At 42.9% G+C, this 22,127-nt stretch overlaps 2 protein-coding genes across 2 annotated transcripts; both read right to left on the reverse strand.

Moving 5' to 3' along the window:
- Positions 1-99: 99 nt before the first annotated feature.
- Positions 100-648, reverse strand: LOC308494774 (ferritin heavy chain-like; the record flags this gene model as incomplete). The annotated part of the gene is made up of 1 exon (XM_081042689.1): positions 100-648. One exon carries the CDS (start codon positions 646-648, stop codon positions 100-102), a length of 549 nt encoding a protein of 182 aa, XP_080898815.1.
- Positions 649-11,024: 10,376 nt separating this feature from the next.
- Positions 11,025-11,573, reverse strand: LOC308494889 (ferritin heavy chain-like; the record flags this gene model as incomplete). The annotated part of the gene is made up of 1 exon (XM_081042868.1): positions 11,025-11,573. One exon carries the CDS (start codon positions 11,571-11,573, stop codon positions 11,025-11,027), a length of 549 nt encoding a protein of 182 aa, XP_080898994.1.
- Between the last annotated feature and the right edge of the window lie 10,554 nt (positions 11,574-22,127).

The following is a 22,127-nucleotide window of genomic DNA, read 5'->3' on the forward strand; positions in this document are numbered from 1 at the left end:
GAAAAGGTGAAACGTTTTGCAGGGATAATTCTGCAAAGTGCACGCTCAACATTGTGACCAGGGAAGTCACCCAGTGGCTATGGGGAAGGCAGTCCAAGGTCAGTTCTTGTCGCTGTCGCCCAGGGTGAGCTTAGCACACAGGTCCTCTGCCAGGCCGGATTCCGGGGCTCCCATCTTGCGCAGGTTGGTGATGTGGTCCCCCAGCTCTTGGATGAACTTCATTTGCTGGAACAGGTAGTGACTCTTGAGGAAGTCGCACAGGTGGGTGTCCTTCATCTCGGTGGCCAGCTGGTGCAGGTCGAATAGGCTCTGGTTCACGCTCATCTTCAGGTGGAAGGCGCACTCCATGACAGTGAAGGCGTTCTCCCAGCAGCTGGGGTCAGGCCTGTAGATACCCTGCAGGCGGAGGCGGCCCCCGCGCTGGCTCTGCAACCACATCAGGCTCTGGGCATGCTGCAGCTCCTGGCTGGACTGCTGCAGGAAGAACTGGGCCAAGGGCTGCAAGGCCACGTCTTCGCAGTTGAAGTAAGAGGCCATGGTCTCGAACATGTGAGACGCATAGAGCTCCAGGGAGATCTGGTAGTTGATGGCGGCCTCGCATTCGGGGTGGTAGTTTTCGCTGACAAACGGGAGCGGCACGGTCGTCATGGTTGGAGGTGCGGGCCTAGGCGAGGGCGAACGCGGCGGCTGGGCCTTGGAGAGTCCCAGGAGCAGGCGACCAGGACAGCCAGAAGCTGACTCCGCCGCGGTGTTCCGTGGTACCTCAGCAAACTCCCAGGATGGACCAGGACGACTCCCTCTGTTGGGCTGCAAGGCTGGGCGGAAGGTTTGGGTGGGGCCTGGAAATGAGTTCCCTTGAGGGCTGGGGGGCGGGGTGGAGGCCTTTACATTACAAGGGGAGTGGGGGGAGGGGAGAGAGCTCACTGTTCCAGGGTCCATTCCAGCCTGGTGAGGGCAGGTGAGTCTGTGCTGATCACCTGGCAGCTATTATGTTTTTCATTTAGGAGTATTTCTATTTTCCAAGGACTTTCTGTTATTCTCTCGTTACTCCCTTTCGTAGTACTTAAGTAAACATATATAGAGAGGCACACCTATTTAAATAAATGTATATGTGTATGTATATATAGATATATTTATAGATATGTGAAATTATTCCTTCTCCCCAGAAATAGTTGTTTGTTCATGATCATTTTCTCTAATGCTTTCCTCATGTATCTTGCAATTGTTTGTGCTTTCATACATGAGAGTAACGGGCCCATTTGATTAGCCTAGGTAACTGGCATGGATCCTCTCTACAGTTATAATGTCCAATTCTCTAGCAGGCGTCTCCCCTGAATGGGAAGGTGGAGTGTGTGAGTTATGCAGTGGTTTCCTTTGGGGGTACATTGCATGGAGATTGCAGGTAGGATAGGGACCCTTCCAAACGCCAAAAGGATGGCATTTCTCTAATATTGGAAGTCTTCTGGGGATCTGTCTTTTAGATAGATGAGTTCTTCTGTTTTGTTTCCTTTGTGCTATGCAAGTCGGCATTGTCTCTGATTTGCTCTATTTTTGGTTTCCTTCTTCCTCAAAGAATTCAGTGTCTTTGGACTATAGTTTGGGAGATTAAAGCGGGTCCAATGCCAAATGGTTTTGTCCAGTTAAGTAAGGTTGGGGGAGCGTCAGAGCAGGGCAGCAGCGAACAGATCACTTGTTCAGACAGTAGCTCTGAATGTCACAGTCCACCCATGACCCTCTACAGTCCTTTGATTTCACTCATTCTGTTCTTGAACTTTGTTTGAGTGCGCTTGCCCTACTGCGCAGGTATTTTAAATTCCCTGGTGTTATCAGTCTGAAAGTGTCTCTTGGGTTATCTCTGAGACTTCCTCACAATCCCTGCTTTGCTAACAGTCTGCTTCCTAGTTTGTGTGTGTTTATCATTGTTTCTGCGTGTAAGCCACCACCACAGTTCAGTTATATTTTTCCCTTTTTCGAAATACAAATAGTTATTTTTCAAATAGTTAATGCATTGACATCACTCAAAAGCCACATACTTCTACCTCTGTAGGCAATCAATGAAGTATTATTGTTATAATCGGGAGAAGAGAGAGGAAGAAAGAGAAGACAGAATCCTCAAGTTAAGAAAAAGTACAGAGACATAAGAGAGGAATGCTTAGAAACAGATTGTTTAGACATATATAATTTCGAGTGTACGTGGGACAGTTACCAAGACAGACCTTATTCTGTGCCATGCAACAAGTCTCAATAAATTTAAATACATTCAAATCATGTAAGATATGCTCTCTGACCAAAATGGACTTAAAGTAGTAGACATCATTAAGAGCAAGATCTGTGAAAATCCCCAAATATTTGAAAGCAAAGAATACAATGCATTTCTCAATTTCCGTGGGTCAAAGTGAAGATCAAGGGGGTGTGAAATTTTATTTGGAACTGAATGTGAGCCAAACCGCATATGAAGATTTGTGGGACACAGCTAAACCAGAGCTTAGACGCAAATTTATAGCACTAAAATCCCTGTATCAGAGAAGAAGGAAAGTCTCAAATTATCTAACTTTCCACCTTAAGCAACTAAAAGAAAGAGGAAGAAAATACTCTGTTTCTCTGAATATAAAACCTTGTCGGACAATCAGCTCTAATGCATCATTTGGAGCAAAAATTAACATAAGACCCGGAATTATATTATGTTGTGTTATATTATAAAGACACAGTCTTATGTTATCATAAAATAATACCAGGTCTTATATTAATTTTTGCTTCAAAAGACACTTTAGAGATGTTTGTCCAGCTAGGTCTTACTTTCGGGGAAATACGGTAAATCCAAATCAAGGTGAGGGAAGGAAGATTTTGTCGTAAGTCAAGAAGTGTTTTATAATCTGGGACAAAGCTAAGATGTTGAGGAACCTGAATAAAGCAAGGGTGAAGCATGTCTGCTCTGACTGTGGACTGGCCCCAGGGAGAGGCCAGTGGGTCAGCTTTAAGGTCTGCGGTTGGGCTTCACGTTCTGATGATGGCTTCTTATCTACCACCCAGGAGTGAAATAACATGAAGAGAACATTCACAAAAAGGGGTTTTACACTGCTGAGTGGAAAGGAGCCTGGTTAAATTGAATTCACCAACAAATAGTCATTAATTTGTGTCTGTGAGGCTGTGATTAAGGTACACTACAGAGGAAAGAAACCTTCACTTAGTATATGAGAGGTTTCAGACAGTGGCACTACTCTGAAATCACTTTTTCAGATATAAATTAGAGAAGATCCATGTCTCACAGCGGTGTGTGAATGACACAGACAGTGTCTGGAAAGAACAAGAAACAATACCTCATATACAGTACACGCTTGGCACATACTGGGTATTTAACGAAAGGGGAAAAGATGGGTTTAATTTTGAATGATGTTGAAAAGCGCCTTCTCCTTGTAGTCTTCTTATGTCTGTTAGAAACAAAAATCATAACTATTGTGTTCATCCAAGAGTAATTGGAGTTTTCACAATTATTTTTAACCTTTTAAACCAAAATTATTTTATTATTATTTCTTTATTGGGGAATATTGTGTTTCTCCAGGACCCATCATCTCTAAGTCACTGTCCTCCAATCTAGCTGTGGAGGGAGCAGCTCACTGGCCCATGTGGGAATCGAACTGGCAACCCTGCTGCCCATAGCTCGTGCACCAACCAACTGAGCTGTCCGGCTGCCCCTGAAATTATTTTTGCACCATCCTAAACACAGAGCATCCACAAAGGAGCTTGAGTATTAAATCTACCTGTGCTTATTTATAAAGAAGCTAGTGGTGGGGTACAGAGGAAATGTCATAGTTTATGCCTCTGGCTCAATTATAACAGGGCTCTACACTGGGTTTGCAAATCTGTTGGCCTTAGCCTCATGGTTGCAAGGTCGCTGCCCTTGAAATTGGCATCATATCCTCATACCACATCACAACAGAATGACAAGGCTGGGGTCAAAATGATTTCTTTTCACAAATTTCATCACTTTATCCAGAAAGTCAAATTTTGTCAGAAATCCAGGGTATTTCTTTTCATATCTTGGGTCAAAACTCAGTTATGTGACCAACCTTGTCAGCTGAAGAGATTACAAAAAGAAGCATCTTTAAACAACAAAAACACTTTCATGATTGATTCAGACTGATTATAATTTGTGCCAAGGGAGCAGACACATAGGCACTCTGAAAAATCCAGTGTTCTTTTAGTAACTAAGTGGGAATGAGATGGCTGTTAGATGAGAAATGAAGAGTGTCTGTCATACTCTCTTTACTGAGATGCTGGATTAAATCATTAGTACCTTAGACTCAATTCATTCAAGTAATTGATTTCTTTTCTACCAAAGGATTTTGGTGGTAGAGAGAAATTGATGGTAAAACTGCAGTGCACATTTGGACGTGCAAAAACACTTGGAATTTTTTAGGTGAATTTACAACCTGTTGATATAGATAAGAGCCAGCAAATATTTCAGTGAAAGACATGTAGTAAATATTTAGTCTTTGTGGAATATATGGATGCTCTCTCTCTCACCTACTAACTACCATTGTAATGCACACCCAGCAATAGGATATATGTAAATAAGTCATCATGGCTCAACTCCAATAAAATTTTATCACAAAAACATCGAAACTTACAGCAAGTTCTTTTGTGGATATCAGCAAAATTATTCTAAAGTTGGTATGGAGAGGAAAAAGACATAGAATAACCAACATAATATTAATGGAGAAGAATAAAGTTCTCTGACTACACGACTGCGAGACTGCCTGCAAAGTGACAGTAGTGGAGACAGTGTGGTGTTTGTGCACTCATAGCCCAGTTGTCAATGGAACAAACTGAAAACTCAACAATAAGAAAATGAACAGGCTGATTTTATAAATAGCCCAATGAACTTAACAGACACTTCAGAGAAGTAGATACTAACATGTCAAAGAAGCACATGAAAAGATGCTCCATATCATCTGTCATGGGGGAAACACAAAGTAGAACAACAATGAGATACTGCTTCATAGCTGTGAGAATGGCCATAGTTCAGAGCACTGACCACACCTATGCTGACCACGATATGCAGCAAAAGGATCTCTCATTCATTGCTGGTGGGAGAGCAAATTTGTACAACCAGTCTGGAAGACAATCTAGTGGTTTCTTACAAAAATTAACACACTCTTACCATCTGACCCAGCAGTTGTGTTCCCTGGTATTATCCAAAGCAGTTGAAAGTGTATGTCCATTCAAATCACCGGCATGCGATGTTTATAGAAGCTTCATGCACAATGGACAAACCTTGGGAGGAACCAAGATGTCTTTCAGTAGGTAGATGGATAAATCGGTTGTGTATATCCAGACAATGGAATATTAATGAGCTCTGAAAAGAAAAGAGATACAAAGCCTTGAAAAGACATGGAGGCAACATAAATGTGAATTACTATGTGAAAGAAACCAATCTGAAAAGGCTATACACACTGTATAAATGCAACCATATGACATTCTGGAAAAGACAAAAGTATGGACACGATAATCAAAACCGTATGGCACTGGCATAAAAACCGACACATAGATCACTGGAACAGAACAGAGAGCCCAGAAGTAAACCCACAGATATGTGGTCAATTAAGATACAAACAAAGAAGCCATGATTATACAGTGAGTAAAGAACAGTCTCTTCAATAAATGGTGTTGGGAAAACTGGAGAACTACATGCCAAACAGTGAGAATGCACCAATACCTTACACCATACACAAAAAAATCAACTGAAAGTGGAGTGAAGGTTCAAATGTAGGACTTGAAACCATAAAATTCCTGGAAGAAAACATAGGCAGTAAGCTCCCTAACATGGGTCTTGGCAATGGTGTTTCGGATTTCAAACCAAAAGCCAAGGAAACAAAAGCAAAAATAAACGAGTGGGACTACATAAAAGTATAAATGTCTGCACAGCAAAGGAAAACATCAACAAAATGAAAAGGCAATCTATTCAACGCTAGAAAATGTTTGCAAATCATACAGGTGACAAGGGTTACTATCCAAAATACATAAAGAAGTCAGATAGCTCAATACAAAAAAAACAAACAAAAACAATCCAATTGAAAAATGGACAGAGGATCTGAATAGACTTTTTTCTAAAGAGGGACAGATGACCAGCAGGAACGTGACAACGTAGGCAACATCAATACTCATCAGGGAAATGCAACTCAAAAGCACCATAGGATATCCCCTCACACCTGTTTTCCAAATGACAGGAAAGGACAAGTGTAGGCCAGGATGGGGAGAAAAGGGAACCCTTGTGCACTGTTGGTGGGAATGTAAATTGGTGCAGCTACTATGAAAAACAGTATGCAGGTTCCTTAAAAAATGAAAAATAGAAATACCACCGAGAGTGAAACCTAACATCAACTATGGTCTTTGAGTGATTATGATGTATGTATGTAGATTGTCACACATTTCGCACTCTGGTATTGGATGTGGACAGTGGCATAGAGTGTAAGCATGTGGGTGCAGGGGTATCTGGGAAATCTCTCTGATTTCCTCTCAGTTTTAGTCTAAACCTAAAAGTGCTCTAAAAAAGAAAGTAACAAAGTTTTAAAAAGCAAAACAGATGTGGGGCTAATTTGGCTTGCAGGCCATTGTTTCACAACTGTGGTATATGACAAACTAGTTTGTGATTTAAAATCTGAGAAAGAGACAGAGACACAGAGCGTCCTGTGTGTGAATGACAGAGAGAGAGTGTGTATAACATCAAATGAAAATTTTCCAAGTCCCTATGGATATTTACAACTTCCATAATTGTTCCCTAAAGTAAAGGAACAACAAAAAGTAATGGACACATAGAGAACACTTGGATGGTTGCCAGATGGAGGGGTTGGGGGGATGGGTGACGGGGGAGGAGGAGGGTGGTGTGATTATCTAAGAAGTACAAATTGGTAGTTACAAAATAGTCAAGGGGATGTAAGGTATAGCATAAGGTATATACTCAAGAATTTCATAATAACTATGTATTGTGTCAGATGGGTACCAGATTTATTGGGGTGATCACTTTGTAAGCTACATAAATGTCTAATCATTGTGTTGTTTATCTGAAACTAATATGATACTGAAAATATTATAACCGATTGAAAAATAAAAAGATTATTTAAAAAATTGTACTTGTTGAAGTTACAGTATGTTTTTATGATGTTTGGTTCAGTACTCATACGAGGGTATGGCCCAGTGAGTTATTAAAATAGAGGCATGGGTGTTATTTTCTCACGCCCTTCCTGATTCCAAAGTGCAGCCCTCTTTCATAACCAGAGTTTTAAAGGGTGATTCTCAAAAGTCACAGTGCATCTTAATCACCTGGCCTCTTGTGAAATGTAGATCCGGATTCAGTAGGTCTGGGCTGGGGCTTAAGACTATTGTGCTTGTAACCAGCTCTCAGGAGAGGCTGAAACAGCCAGTTCACACAACACACTTTGAGAGGCAGGTTGTAATTGTCAGGGAAGCCTAGGTCCTGCCCCCAAGACTGATGTAATTGGCGCGGGTCGTGTCCGAGGCGTGGAGTGTTTTAAAAGGTCTGCAGGTGCTTCAAATGTACAGCAAAGCTTGAAAATCTCCATGCAAAGTACATAGTGATTTACGGATTGTAATGATTATTTTTTCAGTGGCCTAATGAGGACTCTTCCTCCCATTCCCCAGGACCCTGACTCCTCCCTCTTGTATTCAGGACCTAAGAAGCAGATGATGGTGGGATCAGGATTAGCACTTCATCTGTTTACTCTTTCCCACCTCTGAGGAGTTGAATGTAGTTCCGGCTGGAAAGAGGACACTTAAGCATTTGGGCTTGGAAAGAAGAAACAAAAAGTTTCTAGGGGACGATTTCCAAAAAAAGCTGGTTGAAGCAGAATGACGCGGGGATTACCAGGGAAACTTGTCACGGGAAAACTCCCCTCTATCTGGAGCCTGAGTGTGCTGCAAACAGCCAGCTACCCTACTGGGTCCTGGCAGCACCTGACAACCAAGCAGCTATGAAGGATTTCTCCTTCTCAATGGCAGGGCGACAACGTGGGTGGAAATGCAAGAGAGACCTCTAGTGGTAAAGAATAGACATGAACTCATCTCCCTGAAGCATAAACCCCACACAGCAATCTGGAGTAGATGAAGACAATAAATGTCAGATTACAAATAATATATGTACTGTATTTGCCAGGCACGTTGTAAGCCTTTTAAAAATATTAACTCATTCAATCTCCTTGAAAACCAAGTGCTATTAACAATTTTATTATCCCTATTTTATGTGTGAGGAAACTGAGACACAGAGACGTTAAATATCATGCTGAAATTCACCCAATTTAGTGAGAGGCTAAACTGGTATGTGAACCCCGGCAATGTGAGGTTCAGAAAACACTACAGCAACTGCCTCTCCAGTGCAGGAAAGAAGAATTGTCAGTCAATTTACAGTTATAAACACAAATAGATGCTCGCCCTGTGCTTCCTCCTATCTAGAGGAGAACGATAATTTATATATCTCAGACGAAGTCAGAGAGAGGAGTGGTCCTCACAGTAGTGTAAAAAAATGAAAAGGTCAAATTTGACTAAGAAGAGGAAAGGGGCAAAGGAATTTTCTGGAAACTAAAGGGACATAATCCGCACTTAAAGTATTAAAGTACAATTGTGGTAAATCGTGGTAAAAGCTAAGTACTAATGTGTTGTGGGAAGAGAGTCCCTTAGAGCAGTTTCCAAGCTCTGGGCCTCACGTGGAAAGGTGCTGGCTCGGTTAGTAGATGGTCATCAGCTGGGACTGGTTGGCCATCAGCTGTTACCAGTTAGCCATTAGCCACTAATATAACTGCTGTGGCTGAGCTAGCAAGCAGGGATTGTGGGTTGTGGATTACAGAGAGGCGGATCGCAGTTAGCAAGTGAGGTTGGTTGGCAGAGAAGCAGATGGTGGTTTAAGGATTGTGTGGCTCCTGCTTCCTGTGTCTCCAACCCAGCCACCAGCAAGGCTATAGTGGTATGACTCCCCTATCTATGGCTCCATGGGTGTTCCATTTTGGCCTCACCATGTCCTGCGTTCTTATGTGGGGAACGGGAGCAGAGACCCCGCATGACACCTTGCATGACATGTGTACCTAAGCTTCTCTCTATATTAGTAAATGTTCAAATCAATATGCAAAATTTACATAGACTCAAGCTAGGCATGCATCGGAGGTAAATCATTCAAATCTGCAATTTTTAACTTTTAGCTTTGTAACCACACCAGACTCAGGAGAAACCCGTTTTGAGTATTTTTCGCAGGCAGGGACAATGGGAGTGTTTATGGGGTATAGCTTTCATCTGGTCAAATAGAGTGCACTGTGAGAGAGGCTGAGTTTTCAAAGGGGAAGAGGAATAAACAAGAAGTACACCTCTCATTTCCTTAAGGAATCTTTTCATTTTTTTAACTGGGAAATAATTTCTACCCGTAGCCATGAACAGAAGGTAATAGGCTAACTCCTCTCCACATGTTGCAAGGAGAAACCAGAGGGCACACTTAGGTTAGGAACAGGCTGATTTGGAGATAAACTGAGCAGACACAGCTGGCCATGTTCTGGAATGAGGTCCGGGTCCAGGAGCCCCCGGGATGTTCCAACACCTCAACCCATCCTCTAATGTTATATGTCCTGGGCTTGGGGCTGGCTGGGCCATACTGTGTCTCTCTTCACTCTCTCTGATGAGCTTACCCAGTCCCGTGACCTCACTGCCCCCTGTAGCTGATATGTGTATCCATATGTGTATTTCCTAAGGTGACATCCCACTGAGCTCCAGATTCATTTTTTCTGGCTACCTGCATGACATTTCTACTTGGACATCTAATGGGCACCTTAGATTTTTATAGGACACGCCTCCCCACCCTTTGTGTCCCCCTGAATATGTCGCCCGATTAATAAATAGCAACACCTTCAACCGGGCGTTCAGGTCGAAACCAGAGAACATGTATTACTTTCCTCAAGTCCCACTACTCACCTCTGGTCTATAAGGAAATCTTGCAGATTCATCCAAAACGATCTGCAATTTGTCGATGTCTCCTCATTTCTTCAGCCTCCACTCCAGTTCAACCCCCATTGTCTCTCACCTGCACCTGCTGTACTATCTCCTAACTGCTCATTCCGTTTCCCCTCTCCGCCGTTTACATTCTTCAAAGCAGCCAGAATCACTGACTTAACATTCAGGGGGATTTATTCTACTTAATATTCAATATAACAAATTTGACCTCCATCAACAATTTTGTATTTTTAGACCTCTGGTGGTAATTTTTCATACTTGTTATTGTCCTTTTTATACCCTGTTACTTTATAGCGCGAAATGGTACCTTTGAACTAGAAATCTCACCTGCCTGTATTGTAATACATGCCCAGCATTGGTGGCCACAGAAAGTCACCCCCACGTCTATGGGAAAGCTGGCCCTATCCACAGGTACATTATCACTGCAGCCCAGGGTGAGCTTGCCGAAGAGGTAGTCTGGCAAGCTGACTTCCAAGGCCCCCAATGTGCTACCTAGAGTTAACTGATGCCATTTCAGATAAAGGGAAGAACCCCTGTATTTTAATCCCTGCCCAACACCATTCCCTGCACTCTTCCTCCACAGGCCACCACAGTCGTGATTTCAGACCACTTTTTAATTGGTTTACCACGCACACACTTACAGATAGCAGGGCCCCAGACCACCCATCTCAGCCCACTCCCACAAACCACCCTGTTTATAAGGCGAAGATTAACCGTGTTTATCTGGGTCCCATTCAATACCTTCTCGCTCCATCCACGGAGATCCGGAGCTGCAGGTGGATGGGGCATGCGTGGCTGAGAGGCTCCCGGATACTTGTATCACACCCAAGAAGGTGACAGTTTTGCACACACCAATCACCCGGAGACCTTCATTTATTCAAGAACCATTAACTTTATTGGAAAAAATGGCGAAAATTGAGGAAAAGGTGAAACGTTTTGCAGGGGAAATTCTGCAAAGTGCACGCTCAACATTGTGACCAGGGAAGTCACCCAGTGGCTATGGGGAAGGCAGTCCAAGGTCAGTTCTTGTGGCTGTCGCCCAGGGTGAGCTTAGCACACAGGTCCTCTGCCAGGCCGGATTCCGGGGCTCCCATCTTGCGCAGGTTGGTGATGTGGTCCCCCAGCTCTTGGATGAACTTCATTTGCTGGAACAGGTAGTGACTCTTGAGGAAGTCGCACAGGTGGGTGTCCTTCATCTCGGTGGCGAGCTGGTGCAGGTCGAATAGGCTCTGGTTCACGCTCATCTTCAGGTGGAGGGCACCCTCCATGACAGTGAAGGCGTTCTTCCAGCAGCTGGGGTCAGGCCTGTAGATACCCTGCAGGCGGAGGCGGCCCCCGCGCTGGCTCTGCAACCACATCAGGCTCTGGGCATGCTGCAGCTCCTGGCTGGACTGCTGCAGGAAGAACTGGGCCAAGGGCTGCAAGGCCACGTCTTCGCAGTTGAAGTAAGAGGCCATGGTCTCGAACATGTGAGACGCATAGAGCTCCAGGGAGATCTGGTAGTTGATGGCGGCCTCGCATTTGGGGTGGTAGTTTTCGCTGACAAACGGGAGCGGCATGGTCGTCATGGCTGGAAGTGCGGGCCTAGGAGAGGGCGAACGCGGCGGCTGGGCCTTGGAGTGTCCCAGGAGCAGGCGACCAGGACAGCCAGAAGCTGAGTCCGCTGAGGTGTTCCCAGGTACTTCAGCAAACTCCCAGGATGGACCAGGAGGACGCCCTCTGTTGGGCTGCAAGGCTGGGGGGAAGGTTGGGAGGGGCCTGGAAATGAGTTCCCTTGAGGGCTGGGGGGCGGGGTGGAGGCCTTTACATTACAAGGGGAGTGGGGGGAGGGGAGAGAGCTCACTGTTCCAGGGTCCATCCCAGCCTGGTGAGGGCAGGTGAGTCTGTGCTGAGCACTTGGCATCGCAAAGTTTTAATTTAGCAATTTCTTATTTCCAAGGACTTCCTACTATTCCCGTTACTCCCTTTAATAGCACCCTGATCTCATGTAAAAAAATAAAAGACAATTATTCTTAAAATTGTGAGAATATTCATTTCCAGTTTTTGTAAAGTTGTCTTCCTTTTCATGTTATCTATATATGTATATATGTGTGTATATATATATGTGTGTATATATACACACATATATACGTACAGACACACATTTGGATATGTGTTTGTATATATATGTTTATAGATATGTAAAATTTCGAATTCTCTGCAGAAACAGCTGCTTGTTGTCATGATCTTCTCTTACAGGTTCCTCAAATATCTGGCAAATATTTGTGCTTTCATATTTGAGAGTAATGGGCACATTTGATTAGCCTAGGTAATTGGCTAAAATGCATCTGAGCCAGTCGTAATATCCATTTTTCTAGCAGGCTTCTCCTCTGAATGGGAAAGTGGAGTGAGTCAAATATGAAGGGGGTAATTTTGGATTACATTGCATGGAGGTTGCAGGTAGGATAGGGACCCTCCCAAATGCCAAAAGCATGGTATTTCTCTAACATTGGAAGACTCCCGTGGATCTCTCTTGTGCGTAGATGTGTTCTATTTCCCTTCTGCTATGTAGGTCGGCGTTGTCTCTAATTTGCTCTATTTTGGGATTCCTTCTTCCTCAAATAATTCAATGTTTTAGACTATAGTTTGGGAGATTAAAGCGGGTCCAATGACAATTTGGCTTTGTCCAGTGTCGGTGCCTGCTGACAAGACGAACAGTCCCTGAAGTGGGGAGTGAGGATTGAGAAAAAAGAAGAGAGACAAAGATAGGATCGGGAGGGCAAGCAATTCTAAGTAGACTGATGCAGTTCTAAGTAGAATGCCTCAGCCCAAGTTTATTTTTGCAGCTTATATACTCTGGGCTTCAAAAAGTAACAGAACTGTCTGCAATCCAGTAGTTACAATGAAGGTAATACACAAGGGCTTGTTTTTTGGCCAGCTCCACACTTCCTGACCTTGTCTGGTTCTGTGTTCTTAAAGTAGCAAGTTTTGCCTTGCTGGGAGCACAAACCACTCAAAGAAGTCAAAGGTTCAACATTTCACAAAACAACACCTGCTAGCACTTCAGCACAGTTTCCCACAGTCCAGTGTAAGTAAGGTTGGGTTAGGGTCAGAGCAGGACAGCAGCAAACAGATCAGTTGTTCAGACAGTAGCTCTGAATGTCACAGTCTACCCAGGACCATCTACAATCCTTTGATTTTACTGACTCTGTTCTTGAACTTCCTTTGTATGAGCTTGTCCTCCTGTTGCAGGTATTTTAAATTCTCTGGTTTTATTGGTCTGAAAGTGTCTCCTGTTTCTATCTCCGAGACTTCCTCACAATGGCTGGTTTGCTATCTCTATCCTTCCCAGTTTGTGTGTGAGGAGATCATTGTTTCTGTGTCCAAACCATTACCATAGTTCAGATATATCATTTTTCACTTTTTAGGAATACAAATACTTATTTTTTAAGTAGTTAATGTATTCACATGACAGAAAAAAAACACATACTTCTATCCTCTGTAGGCCACAAATGAAGTATTATTGTATAATCATTAGAAGAGAGAGGAAGAAAGAGTAGAAACAATGCTCAATTTTAAAAAAAGAACAGAGGCAGGCAAGAGGAATGTTTAGATGCATATGAATTTCGAGTGCACATGGAACAGTTACCAAGACAGACCTTATTCTGTGCCATACAACAAGTCTCCATAAATTTATATGGATTCAAATCATGTGAGATACGCTTTGTGACCACAATGGATTTAAAGAAGACTTCAGTAAGAGTAAGATATCTGAAAATCCCCTAATGTTTGGAAGCAAAGAATACAATTCATTTCTGAACAATCCGTGGGTCAAAGGAAAGATCATAAGGGTGTGAAAAATTATTTGGAACTGAATGTAAGCCAAAGATAACATATACAAATTCATGGGATACAGCTCAACCAGTGCTTCGATGCAAATTTATAGCACTAAAATCCCTATATTAGAAAAGAAGGAAAGTCTCAAATAAATTATCTAACTTCCGACCTTTAGGAACTAAAAGAATGAGGACCAAAATAAATCCAAATCAAGCAGAGGGAAGAAAGAATTTTTCCTAAGTCAAGAGTGTCTGGGCCGGCCCGGTGGCTCAGGCGGTTGGAGCTCTGTGCTCCTAACTCCGAAGGCTGCCAGTTCCATTCCCACATGGGCCAGTGCCAGATGGCTCAGTTTTTTGGAGCGCGGGCTCTCAACCACAAGGTTCCGGTTCGACTCCTGGACTCCAGCAAGGGATGGTGGGCTGTGCCCCTTGCAACTAACAATGGCAACTAGACATAGAGCTGAGCTGCACCCTCCACAACTAAGATTTATAGGACAACATGACTTGAAAAAAGTCCTGGAAGTACACACATTCCCCCAATAAAGTCCTGTAAAAAAAAAAGTGTTTTATAATTTGGTACAATGCTAAGATGTTGAGGACCCTGAATAAAGCAAAGGTGAAGCATGTCTGCTCTGACTGCGGACTGGCCCCAGGGAGATGCCAGTGGGTCAGCTTTAATGTCTGCCGTTGGGCTTCAAGTTCTGATGATGGCTTCTTATCTACCACCCAGGAGTGGAATAACATGAAGAGAGAATTCATAAAAAGGGATTTTATACTCCCTCAGGGGAGGGAAATATGGTTAAATTGAATTCATTGACAATTACTCATTAACTTCTGTCTGTGAGGCTGTGTTTAAGGAACACCACAGAGGAAATAAGCCTTCACTTACTAACTGAGTGGTTTCAGACAGTGGCACTACTCTGAAATCACTTTCTCAGATATAAATTAGGGAAGATCCATATTTCACAGGGGTGTGTGAATGACACACACAGTGTCTGGAAAGAACGAGAAACTATATCTCATACAGCACACACTTGGCACATACTGGATATTTAAAAACGGGGGGAAAGATGGGTTTAATTTTGAACGACATTGAAAAGTACATTCTCCTTGTGGTCTTCTTATATCCATTAGACACAAAAATCTTAACTCACTGAATGTCCACAAAGCAGCTTGAGCATTAAGGCTAACTGTATTTACTTATCAAGAAGCTACCAGTGGGGTACAGAAGAAATGTCATGGTTTATGCCTCTGGCTCAATTATAACAGGGCTCTGCACTGGGTTCTTTAAATCTGTTACCCTAATCCTCATGGTAGGAAGGTGGCTGTCCTAGCACCTGGCATCACATCGTCATACCCACATCACAATCAGAATGACAAGACTGAGGGCAAAATGATTTCTTTTCATAAATCTCATCACCTAATGCTGACCACGATACGGAGCAAAACGATCTCTCATTCATTGCTGGTGGGAGTGCAAATTTGTATAGGCAGTCTGGAAGACTGTCTGGTGGTTTCTTACAAAGTCAACACACTCTTACAATCTGACCCAGCAGTCGTGCTCCTTGGTATTATCTAAAGCAGTTGAAAACGTATGTCCATGCAAAAGACCTGCGTGCAGATGTTTATAGAAGCTTCATTCACAATGGAGAAAACTTGGGAGTAAGCAACATGTCTTTTGGTAGTGGTTGGATAAATCGGTTGTGTATATCCAGACAATGGAATATTCATGGGCTCTGAAAAGAAAAGAGATATAAAGCCTTGAAAAGACATGGAGGCAACATAAATGTGTATTACTATGTGAAAGAAGCCAGTCTGAAAAGGCTAAACACACTGTATAAATCAAACCATATGAGATTCTGGAAAAGAAAAAAATATGGAGGCAGTAATCAAAACAGTATGGTATTGGCATAAAAACAGACACATAGATCACTGGAACAAAATAGGGAGCCCAGAATTAAACCCACACATATGTGGTCAATTAATTTATAACAAAGGAGCCATGATTATACAGTGAGTAAAGAACAGTCTCTTCAATAAGTGGTGTTGGGAAAACTGGACAGCCACATGCCAAACAGTGAGAATGCACCAATACCTTACACCATACACGATAATCAACTGAAAGTGGAGTAAAGGTTTAAATGTAGGACCTGAATCCATAAAACTCCTGGAAGAAAACCTAAGCAATAAGCTCCCTAACATGGGTCTTGGCAATGGTGTTTTGGATTTGACACCAAAAGCCAAGGAAACAAAAGCAAAAATAAACAAGTGGGACTACATAAAAGTATAAATCTCTGCACAGCAAAGGAAATCATCAACAAAAGGAAAAGGCAATCTACAGAATGGGAGAAAATATTTCCAAATGATATAGGTGACAAGGGTTACTAACCAAAATATATGAAGAACTCAGCTCAATAAGAAAAATGTAGAATCCCATTTCAAAATGGATGGAGGATCTGAATAAACATTTTCCCAATGAAGACATACAGAATACCAACAGGAACATGACAAGGTATGCAACATCAATAATCGTCAGGGAAATGCAACTCAAAACCACCATAGGATATCCCCTCACACCTGTTGTCAAAATGACAGGAAAGGACAAGTGTTGGCCAAGATGTGGAGAAAAGGGAACCCTCATGCACTGTTGGTGGGAATGAAAGTAGGTGCAGCTACTATGGAAAACAGTATGGATGTTCTTCAAAAAACGAAAAATAGAACTACCATAGGCTGTTCACCGAGAGTGAAACCTAACAAACTATGACCTTTGGGTGATTATGATGTATGAATGTAGGTTCAGCAGTTGTAACAAATTGACCACTCTGGTACTGAGTGTTCACAATGGCATAGAGTGTGCGTGTGTCGGTCAGGGGTTATGACATAGATCTCTGTGACTTTCTCTCAGTGACAGTCAGCACCTAAAACTGCTCTAAAAAAAAGTCTAACCAAGTTTCCACAAGTAAAACAACAGATACAACTGATCTGGCTTGCAGACCATAGTTTGACAACCTGTGGTATAAGACAAGTTGATTTGTATCAACAAGACAAATAATAACAAGTGTTGGAAAGGCTGTGGAGAACAAGGAACCCTCATACACTGTTGGTGGGAATGCAGACTGGTGCAGCCGCTATGGAAGGCAGTGTGGAGGTTCCTCAAGAAATTAAGAGTAGAATTACCATATGACCCAGCAATCCCTATCCTGGGTATCTACCCAAAAAATCTGAAAACATTATTTCTAAAGATATACGTGCTCTGATGTTCACTGCAGCTTTATATATGGTGGCTAAGACATCGAAACAACCAAAGTATCCTTTGATAGCTGATGGGATAAAGAAGATGTGGTATATATACACAATGGAATACTATTCTGCCATAAGGAAAGATGAAATAGTGCCATGTGAAAACATGGATGGATCTTGAGATATTATGGTAAGCAAAATAAGTCACACTGAAAAAGTCAGGAGCCATATGATTTCCCTGATATGTGGGATACACTATTGAAAGTAACAAGACAAACTAAGAAACAAAGTCATAACTTCCACAATAATTTAGTGGTCACCAGAGGGTAAAGGGGGATGGGGCTGTTAGATAAGGGTAAATGGAATCAAATATATGGTGATGGAGGAGAACTGACTCTGGGTGGTGAACACACAATGTGATTTATAGATGATGTAATACAGAATTGTACACTTGAAACCTATGTAACTTTACTAACTGTTGTTATCCCAATAAACTTAAGAAAAAAGACAAACTAGTTTGTGATTAAACATTTTCAGAAAGATAGAGAGAGGGGTGAGGAGGAAGGCAGAGAGAGAGAGAGAGAGAGAGAGAGAGACAGAGAGAGAGAGAGAGAGAGAGAGACAGAGAGAGAGAGCCTGTGTATAACACCAAATTAGAGGTTTACAAGTCCCTTTGGATATTTGCAAGTTTGATAATTGTTCCTTAAAATAACCAACCAAACAAAACAGAAATAGACACATAATATAGAGAACATTGGGATGGTTGCCAGATGGATGGGTTGGGGAGATGGGTGACGGGGTGGGGCAATTAGGAAGTACAAAATGGTAGTTACAAAGAGTCATGGGATGTAAGTTACACCATAAGGAATATAGTTATTTATTTGGTAATATGTATATCCTATGTCAGAAGGGTACTAGATTTATTGGGGCAATCATTTGGTAAGTTATGTAAATGTCTAATCGCTGTGTTGTTTTCCTGAAACTAATAAAATATTCTATGTCAACTAACTGAAAAACTAATTATTTCAAAAATTGTACTTGTTGAAGTTACAGTACGTTTTTATGATGTTTGGTTCAGTAATTGTGCGAGGGTGTGGTCTAGTGAGTTATTAAATAGAGGCATGGGTGTTGTTTTACAGCACCCTAGATGATTCCAAAGTGCAGCCCCGTGTAACAACCAGAGTGCTAAAGGGTGCTTCTCAAAACTCAGTGTTCATATTCATCACCTGGGGTCTTGTGAAATGTACATCCTGACTCAGGAGGTCTGGGGTGGGGCTTAAGACTATTGTGCTTGTAACCAGCTCTCAGTAGAGGCTGAAGCAGCCGGTTCACACAACACACTTTGAGAGGCAGGTTGTAATTGCCAGGGAAGCCTAGGTCCTGCCCCTGAGGCTGAAGTAATTGGCTCCGGTTGTGTCCATACCGAGGAGAGTTTTAAGAGGTCTGCGGTTTCTTGTAATGTACAGCAAAGCTTGAGAATCTCCATGCAAAGTAATAGTGATTTACGGATTGTAATGATTATTTTTTCAGTGGCCAAATGCGGTCCCCTTCTCCCATTCCCTAGGACCCTGATTCCTCCCTCTCCTATTCAGAACAAGAAGATGACGGTGGGATCAGGATTAGCACTTTATCTGTTCACTCTCACCTCTGAAGAGTGGAATGTATTTCCGGCTGGATTTGGGCTTCGGAAGAATAAACAAAAAGCGTTCCAGGGGGCGATTTCCAAAAAAAGCTGGTTGAAACAGAATGGCTTGGTGATTGCCAGGGAGACTTGTCACGGGAAAATTCGCCTCTAGTCTGGGGCCTGAGTGTGCTGCAAATAGCGGTCTACACTCCTGCGTCCTGGCAGCACCTGACAACCAAGCAGCTATGAAAGATTTATCCTTTTCAGTGGGCTGGACGAGAACGTGGCTGGAAATGCAAAAGAGACTCCAATGGCAAAGTATAGACATGAAATCTTCTCCCTGAAGCATAAACCCCACACAGCAATCCGGAGTAGATGATGACAATAAATGTCAACTTACAAATAATATATGTACTGTATGTGCCTGGCATGTTGTAAGCTTTTTAAAAATATTAACTCAATTAACCTTGGCAACCAAATGCTATTAACAATTTTATTATCCCTATTTTCTGTGTGAGGAAACTGAGGCACAGAGAGGTTAAATACCATGCAGAAATTCACCCAGTTTAGTAAGTGGCTAAACTGGTATAGGAACCCAGGCAATGTGAGGTTCAGAAAACACTACAGCAAACTGCCTCTCCAATAGGGAAAGTAAGAAGCATCATCAGACGATTTACACATAGGTGCTTGCCCTGTGCTTCCTTATATCTAGAGGAGAACAGTTAATTTATATATTTCAGACGAAGACAGAGAGAGGAGTGGTCCTCACAGTAGGGAAAGAGAATGAAAAGGTTTAGCTTGACTAAGAGGAGGAAAGCGGCTAGAGCATTTTCTGGAAACTAAGCTAAAAGGACATAATCCTCACTTAAAAGAAAGTATTAAAATACAATCATGCCAAATGTGAAAGGTAATTACTACTGGGTAGCTAAGTTTGTCAATATATTAGTAAATGTTCAAATCAATCTGCAAACTTTACATAGACTCAAGCTAGCCATGTGTTGGAGGTAAGACATGCAAATCTGTAATTTTTAACTTTTATCTTTGTAACCACGCCGGGCACAGAAGAAACCTGTTTTGATTCTTTTTCCCAGGCTAGGACAATCTGAGGATATATAATAGGGGTTAGGTTTGATCTGGTCAAATAGAGTGGACTGTGAGAGAGGCTAGGTTTTTAAATGGGAAGAGGAAAAACAACGAAACAACAAGGAGAACTATCATTTCCTTAAGGTATCTTTTCTTCTTCCTCTTTTTTTTTTTAACGAAAAGTTTTATTACACAGAGGGGATGGGACTCAGTCCTTCTTGGCTGCTGCCTTCCTCACGGCTACAAAGACATTGCTCAGCTCCTCTCTATTCATCTTAACAGAGATGTGTGTCCCCACCTTTTCCTTGATGAATTTCTGGGCCAGCTTGTCCTTAGAGGCCTTGAGCAGCTCCATGGCACACATAAGGGGCAAAGCCGCACGCCTCTCGGATCATATCGCATGAAGTTGGTTTGTTTGTTGTGGCATCTGTGGCAGTGGATGTGCCTCGGTTTGCTGATGTTGTTGGTCACCATGTTGAGGCCCACAGCCATGGGACAGCGCAGAGCCATGGCTGTAGCTCCTCAATGGCTGCCACGGCTGACGACAGGAATCTTTTTTTTTCTTTTTAACTGATTTATTTCTACCTATAGCCATGACAAGAAGGTAATAAGCTGACTTTTCTCCACATCTTGCAAGGAGAAAGCAGAAGGCACAGAGAGGTTAGGAACAGGCTGATTTGGAGATAAACTCTGAGCAGACGCATCTGGCCAGGGTTTAGAATGAGGTCATGGTCCAGGTGGGGACAGCTGTTCCAACACTTCAACCCATCCTCTAATGTTCTGTGCCCTGGGCTTGGGACTGTCTGGGCTATGTTCTCTCTCTCTCCCCACTCTTTCTGATGAGCTTATCCAATCCCTGTTACCTCAGCGCCCCATGTAGCTGATGTAGCCATATGTGTATTTCCAAAGGTGACATCCCACTTGAGCTCTGATTCATTTTTTATGGCTACCTGCATGACATTTCCACTTGGACGTCTAACGGGCACCTCAGATTTTACAGGATATGCCTACCCCACCCCTCGTGTCCCCCTACATATGTCCCCAGATAATAAATATCAACTCTTTCAACCCGGGTGTTGAAGTATAAATACCAGAACATGCATCGCTTTCCTCAAGGTCCACTACTCACCTCTGGTCCGCCAGGAAATCTTGTAGATTGATCCAAATCTGTCTAGATTTGCCTATGTCTCCTCATTTTTTCAGCCACCACTCCATTTCTACCTCCATTGTCTCTCGCCTGGACCAGTTGTATTATCTCCTAACTGCTCTTCCTGCTTCCACTCTCCATGCTTTGCATTCTTGAAAACAGCCAGAATCACTGACAACATTCAGGGGGATTTCTTCTACTTAATATTCAGTACCACAATTTTGACTTCCGTCCACAATTTTGTATTTTCAGCCCTCTGGTGGTAATTTTTTGTATGTGTTATTGTTATTTTTGGCACCCTGTTGCTTTATAACAAGAATTGGTACCGTTGAACTAGAAATCTCACCTGCCTGTATTCTAACACACACCCAGCATTGGTGCCCACAGAAAGTCACCCCCACATCTATGGGAAAGCTGGCCCTATCCACAGGTACATTATCACTGCAGCCCAGGGTGAGTTTGCCGAAGAGGTAGTCTGGCAAGCTGACTTCCAAGGCCCCAATGTGCTACCTAGAATTAACTGATACCATTTCAGACAAAGGGAAGAACCCCTTTATTTTAATCCCTGCCCAATCCCATTCCCTTCACTCTTCCTCCACAGGCCACCACAGTCGTGATTTCAGACCACTTTTTAATTGGTTTACCGTGCACACACTTACAGATACCAGGGCCCCAGACCACCCATCTCAGCCCACTCCCGCATACCACCCTGTTTTTGTCTTTTTAAAAAAGATTTGATTGGGGAAGGGGAACAGGACTTTATTGGGGAACAATTGTGGAGGGCACAGCTCTGCTCCAGGTCTAGTTGCCATTGTTAGTTGCAGGAGGCGCAGCCCACCATCCCTTGTGGGAGTCTGCAACCCTGTGGTTGAGAGTCCACTCACCCATGTGGGAATCCAACTGGCAGCCTTCAGCGTTAGGAGTACGGAGCTCCAACCGCCTGAGCCTCTGGGCCAGCCCTCCACCGTGTTTATAAGGCAAAGATCAACTGTGTTTATCTGGGACCCACGCAATACCTTTACCTTCTATCCATGGAGATCCGGAGCTGCATGTGGATGGGGCATACAGTGGCTGAGAGGCTCCCGGATACTTGTTTTAAACCCGAGAAGGTGACAGTTTTCCACACACCAATCAAGCCAAGACCTTTATTTATTCAAGAACCATTAACTTTATTGGAAAACAATGGCAAAACTTGAAGATAAAGGTTAAACGT

Source organism: Rhinolophus hipposideros (genome assembly GCF_964194185.1).
Source record: "Rhinolophus hipposideros genome assembly, chromosome: X".
NCBI lineage: Eukaryota > Metazoa > Chordata > Mammalia > Chiroptera > Rhinolophidae > Rhinolophus > Rhinolophus hipposideros.